The 6,244-nt window shown below is 43.1% G+C and overlaps 2 protein-coding genes across 2 annotated transcripts in view; one reads left to right on the plus strand and one right to left on the minus strand.

Annotated features, from left to right (window-relative positions):
* The window catches only part of hmox1a (heme oxygenase 1a), a 20,558-nt gene that overhangs the window by 7,047 nt on the left and 7,267 nt on the right, over nucleotides 1-6,244 (plus strand). The window lies entirely within an intron of this gene.
* The window catches only part of mcm5 (minichromosome maintenance complex component 5), an 11,356-nt gene that overhangs the window by 1,120 nt on the left and 3,992 nt on the right, over nucleotides 1-6,244 (minus strand). The window contains exons 8-15 of the mRNA XM_034894052.1: nucleotides 5,511-5,622; nucleotides 5,270-5,413; nucleotides 5,118-5,183; nucleotides 4,117-4,293; nucleotides 3,841-3,953; nucleotides 2,925-3,053; nucleotides 2,154-2,296; nucleotides 152-279 (exon numbers count right to left, since the gene is read on the minus strand). Coding sequence (XP_034749943.1) covers nucleotides 152-279; nucleotides 2,154-2,296; nucleotides 2,925-3,053; nucleotides 3,841-3,953; nucleotides 4,117-4,293; nucleotides 5,118-5,183; nucleotides 5,270-5,413; nucleotides 5,511-5,622 — 1,012 coding nt within the window. The remainder of the gene's footprint in view (nucleotides 1-151; nucleotides 280-2,153; nucleotides 2,297-2,924; nucleotides 3,054-3,840; nucleotides 3,954-4,116; nucleotides 4,294-5,117; nucleotides 5,184-5,269; nucleotides 5,414-5,510; nucleotides 5,623-6,244) is intronic.

Raw genomic sequence — 6,244 nt, forward strand, 5'->3', positions numbered from 1 at the left:
CCCCCCCCCCCCCCTTTATTCTGTTATTGAATGACCATACATGTCACAAAATCTTCATTACAAATTAACAGGAACAAAGTGATAAAAAAGACTAATTAAACAAGCACAGGGCTCTCTTGTCGTAAAGTTGCTTTGATTGTCTCGGGCTGACCTGTTTGGTGAAGTCTTGCACGATGCTGTGCTCCGACACCTGCGAGCCGATAGCGAAGCGTCGCTTCAGCTGCTTCTCAACGCGCGAGATCACTTCCTGGTCTTCCTGGGAGGTGAAGCCCTCCACTCCTAGAACAAAACGGGTTTGAAAAAGGTGTTAAAAATGTAAAAATCATTGACTTATTGCAGTTTCCAGTTTAAAGACATGTCCTGTCAGCATGGGCTGCATCAACACCGTCCGACCCCAAATGTGTTCATTTTAAACTGGATGTTTTATTTTAAATTATCAATGGATTCAGTTTTTCTTTTTAATACACTTCACCCTCACAATGTTTGGGTTAGTTTGGTCAAGTTTTCATTCATACTTCAACCACTTAGGAGGAGATGAAGCGTTACTTTAGCTAACCATATATTCACTAACGTTACTTTAGCTAACCCTTTATTCACTAACGTTGCTTTAGCTAACCCTTTATTCACTAACGTTGCTTTAGCTAACCCTTTATTTGTTGGGGTTTCTTTTAGCTAACCATTTCAGCTACTAATGCTACTTTTAGCTAACCACCATTTCAGCCACTGATGCTTATTTTAGCTAACAAATTTAGCTGCTAATGCTACTTTTAGCAACTTTAGCTAACCATTTATTCACAAACGTTACTTTAGCTAACCATTTATTCACTGATGTTTCTTTTAGCTAACCATTCCAGCTAATAACGCTACTTTTGGCTACTAATGATGCTTTTAGCCAACCATTTGCACAACAATTATACATTTTAAGAAATTTCTTTTTACGCTGATATACTGTATGTGATATATTTTTATGATGACAAGATTAAGATATGAGGGAGCTGCAAATCTGGCCTTTGAAAAAGCGTTAAACGTGTCTGTATGTTGCATAAAAACTGTTTTTATGACTTGCCAAAGGGCCTAACCCAACGGTAACAATGCGGTCTCATATGTATAATAAGGAGTTCCGTTGCATAAGTTTTGATTATTTACAGTTATAAGTACACTACATGTACATACTGTTCATCACAACGTCCTCGGACGATTATCCAGCGATATCTGTTAATTAAAAGTTTTTAAGTTACTGTGCTATTTTATGTGGTTTCTATGTTTTATCAAGTTAAAGTTAATCTGTCGTCTTCTGACGTTAGATGTAATCTGCTTAAACACGCTTTGGCAATCATCCAGGGTCGCAACATCTGTTTTATGCAACACTGAGGCATATTAACGCCTCTTTGGCAACATTTTAAAAAATGGCTGCTTTGGCCCTTGGGCCTATATTTGCAGCGCACGGACATCTGCATCTTTTCCTCACATTTAAACCTACAGTACCAGTCAAAATGTTGACACATTTTCCCATTGACTGGAATGAGAAAGTGTGTCCAAACCTTTGTCTGGTACGGTACATCTGCATCACATGTAATATGGATGCATTTGTTTTAATAAAACAGGAGCATGAAAATACAAAGTTTACAAAAACGCTTTACAGTAGTTTATCAGAAGTTACTACACACACATCTCTATGCAGGAAAGATGCGATTTGGCCTCTACAGAGCTTCATGTGATGTGTTAACTCGGTTTTTGTCACTTCAACAGCTTTCCAGTAGTTTCTTATCAGAAATTCTATTACACATATATCTATGCAGGAAAGAGGATGTTAATAGGAAAAGTTTTAGGCCTTTCTAAAAAGGTTGAATGAATACTTCAACCCAACTGCCCAACAACACCGTCACTACTTGTCATATATCGTCATCGATATATCAACTGGTGCAATAAACAAATCGGGAAAGACATTTTGTGTGTTAGTTGAAAGGAAATATCTGAATACTGCCCTTTAAAAATGTAACCGTTGTTCTTTTTTAGTGGTCCTTTTATATTCATATCTATGTTTCACTTTAATGTAGTTTCACTTTACAGTGGACTGATTTAAAAAGATGTCCGATCACTTCAGTCACACATACAACACACACACACACACACACACACACCCCGACACACACCTGAAAGACTGCCCGACAGCGCTGCGTCCAGCGTGGAAACCTGGAAGAGTCGGAGGGCCTCGTCCACCTCTTCCTCTCCGGCCACGGCCTGCAGCTTCATCTTGGCCAGCGACTCGGCGATACGCACGACGGCCTCCAGCTGCCTGAAGGGACACACACGTAAAACCGTTACCAGGGAAGAGCCCTCGCATGTGAGAAAGGTGGGAGTGACAAAGGTACATGTCCATCCCTGACAAGGATCTTATGGTTTTGAACTTAAGTAGCTATCCACAAGCTTTGAGCATTTTTTTAAGTCGTATATATAAGTGCTAAGAGAGAAAAACAGTCTTACACCTGTTTCCCCCATTGGAATCAGGAATAAAATGTTCATCTTCTGAATTTATTTAAGTTTCTGTCCTTCACCTGATTCTTTCTGTTCTGAGTTTGTACCTTCATGGTTAAATTAATTTATGGAAGTTGCTTTTGATAAAAGCATCTTGCTTTAAAGTGCGGCTGGAAAAGTTTGTGCACCCCAGGTAAAAATTTGTATTAATGTGCAAGAAGCCAATAATCGAAAAAAAAAGGCATTAAATGACAGATTAGACGTTCGTATAATAGGTCACAAAAATGTTGATTGTTTCCATCATTTACACTTTCAAAATAACAGATTAAAAAAAATGGCGTTACATATTTAGTTTCCCTTAAAAGGTCTTAGTTTTGTTTTTTAATTATCTGTTAAGTTAACATATGTGTCCCTGCTTGCGTAGATGTAAAACCAGCATATTAGTGTACCTGACAGTGATGGGGATGGAGGGCCTTTTGTCGCTCTCTCTTTCGTGCTCCCTTGCTCCGCTCCTCATCACCACGTATCGGTTCTTCAGCTTCTCCGCAGCCGCCGCCGACAGCCGCGGGCCGCATTTACTACGAGAAAACATCCACAGCAAACAGCATTAATGAGTCCAATAAAAGCACGAATAACTTAAAAAGGTCCCATCACATGGTCTCTTTGGATGCTTTCATATAGACCTTAGTGGTCCCTAATACTGTATCTTAAGTCTCTTTTATATAGACCTTAGTAGTCCCCTAATACTGTATCTTAAGTCTCTTTTATATAGACCTTAGTGGTCCCCTAATACTGTATCTGAAGTCTCTTTTATATAGACCTAAGTGGTCCCCTAATACTGTATCTGAAGTCTCTTTATATAGACCTTAGTGGTCCCTAATACTGTATCTGAAGTCTCTTTTATATAGACCTTAGTGGTCCCTAATACTGTATCTGAAGTCTCTTTTATATAGACCTTAGTGGTCCCCTAATAATGTATCTGAAGTCTCTTACATTAACTGCCACTATGCTCGTTAAAAGCCATGATGTCTCTCTCTCTCTCTCTCTCTCTCGGGTAGTCAAAATGTTCTGGGCGGACAGAGCAGAGAAAGGGGAGGTAATCTTGCCCCTTATGAGGTCATAATGAGCAAGATTCCAGATCAGCCCATCTGAGCTTTCACTTTCCCAAAGGCAGAGCAGGATTACCCAGGGCTCAGTTTACAACTGTCACCATTTCTAGCCCCTGGGGGACCATAGGCAGGCTGGGGGAACTCATATTCATGTTCTTAAACCAGATGATATGAAATGTGGGACTGCCATGGGACTTAACAGTGAGAATGTCTAGCTTTTTGTGAAGTCAGGAAGACAAGTTTAGACGAGACTCACGTTCTGGCGTAGGCAATGTATTTCTTGAAGGTGGCCAGGGGAATCTCGCCCTCGACTCCTTCGGTCTGCGTCCGAGCGCTCAGGTGAACATTCATCACGTGGCGAGCCAGCGTCTGCAGACAAACAGGAGGGTTAACAGAGCGTTCATGTTGACGCAGTCTGTCTCTGCAGGGGACATCCAGACAGCCTAGCTAGACTATCTGTCCATCCTGAGGTCTGGGAATGCGAGACGTACGTCACCGCAGCTCACAGGGATTTAACGTAGCAACCTCTCACCATGTCTCTCTGATGGTCGTGGTGGTCTTTGATGATGAAGATCATGTCGAAACGGGACAAGATGGTGGGCATGAAGTCGATGTTGTCCTCCCCCTTGGTGTCGTCCCAGCGGCCGAACACGGAGTTAGCCGCAGCCAGCACCGAGCAGCGAGAGTTCAGGGTGGTGGTGATGCCGGCCTGCGGGGAGTCAAGGGGTTAGTTCAATCCGTTTCCATCTCAGCACTGAATAAAAAAGGGTCCTGATAGTCCTGATGTTTTTAAGTGTGTTTGTATGAATAACTTCTTCTACAGTCAGTGTGTTATGTGCAGTAGGTGGCAGAGAAGCAGACAGGAGTACCGACGTGGACACTAAGCAATGTGCTGCTAAACACATTACAGACAGTTGTCTGTTGCTGCTTTAAACTACATATTAACACAACTAGAGTTTAGATTTATAATCCCCCATAATGTGGATTCAATGACTAAGTGGGTGAAAGAAAATAGACGTTCAGAAATTACATCATTTTACTGTAATGCAGCCTTTAAAAACATATCCAACATTTACAAAAGATATCTAGCCTCATATTGATGTTGATATAACATTGATATTTTTCCCAGCCCTAAACATAAAGATCTGTGTAAGTGTACGCTACGGTATATTTAGAATATTTGCACCGCTTTACGACGGGGAGCAACGAGACTCCGTTGACAAAAGCAAAAAGGGAGAGCGCAGAGATGATGGATTAAATTCCCCGTCGTGGCTTTTTGAAGGCGGAGCGACACTCTGACTCTGGTATCATACATCCCGAATGAACTCTAATCCCTAGTGAAGTCAAACAGCAAAAACCAGTCTCTTGTTCATCGATTCACACGGCGCGCGTGTAGAAAAAAAACTTCAACACAATCAGCAGCGGCCGTGTGACGAGCATGAACGCGACACCGACTACGGAGAAGTGCCTCAAACAACCGCACTGCAAAAGGTTCCCTAACCATCTCTTCAATAAAGGCCATTGTGTGGGTACCTTGGCGATGGAGATGGTCTGCTGCTCCATGGCTTCGTGGATGGCCACTCTGTCGTCCTCTCTCATCTGGAAAACAAGTTAGTTTCCTCTTTAATCCTGGGACACAAACTATGTTAAATTTCCTGGTGCTGTTACACCACATCTATTTGTACCTTGTCAAACTCATCGATGCACACGACCCCGCCGTCGGCCAGCACCATGGCCCCCCCCTCCATGATGAAGCCGCGAGTGTTGGGGTCCCTGAGCACGGAGGCGGTGAGGCCGGCCGCACTGCTGCCTTTCCCCGAGGTGTAAACCTGACAGGACACAATGAAAACAATGAGCGTCGCCCGGCCAACGTGCACGCGAGCACACCGTGGCAGGAGGAAGCGGCGCCGGCGAACGGATACCTACCCCGATAGGCGAGCATCTCTCCACAAACTTGAGCAGCTGAGACTTGGCTGTGCCGGGATCTCCGAGCATCAGCAGGTTGATGTCGCCTCTACGAGTGAGACCGTCGGGCAGCCTGAAAATGGACAGGAAACAAAAGAAAGGAGTTGAAACCTGCAGCATGGCGGTCTGCAGCGCTCTGACGACGCATCATCTCCATAGCGACAACTCTGTGGACTTCCGTTTCTAACTTTCTGGCTTTTTTTAGCTGGATATCATTTGTAGCGTCTTAAAATATCAACGAGGGTAGTGATCGTGAGATACTTGCATGTCTAGTAGAGATGACACGGCAAAAATAAAACACTTTCTCTCTGCATTTATAGTATTGTTTTTTAAATATTCATTCATCAGAATCATTTATAATGACAAATGAATGATTCTGATAAATTAATATTTAAAAATAAAAAAAGGACGTCAACCACTTTATGAGCGTTGGTGTTACATAGTCTGTCCACCAGAGGACGCTCTACAACGTAACCTGTTAGTGATGGCGTTACATAGTCTGTCCACCAGAGGACGCTCTACAACGTCCCTGTTAGTGATTGTGTTACATGGTCTGTCCACCAGAGGACGCTCTACAACGTCCCTGTTAGTGATGGCGTTACATAGTCTGTCCACTGGAGGACGCTCTACAACGTCCCTGTTAGTGATGGTGTTGCATAGTCTGTCCACCAGAGGGCGCTCTACAACGTCCCTGT

This window comes from Etheostoma cragini, chromosome 15 (assembly GCF_013103735.1).
Source record: "Etheostoma cragini isolate CJK2018 chromosome 15, CSU_Ecrag_1.0, whole genome shotgun sequence".
NCBI lineage: Eukaryota > Metazoa > Chordata > Actinopteri > Perciformes > Percidae > Etheostoma > Etheostoma cragini.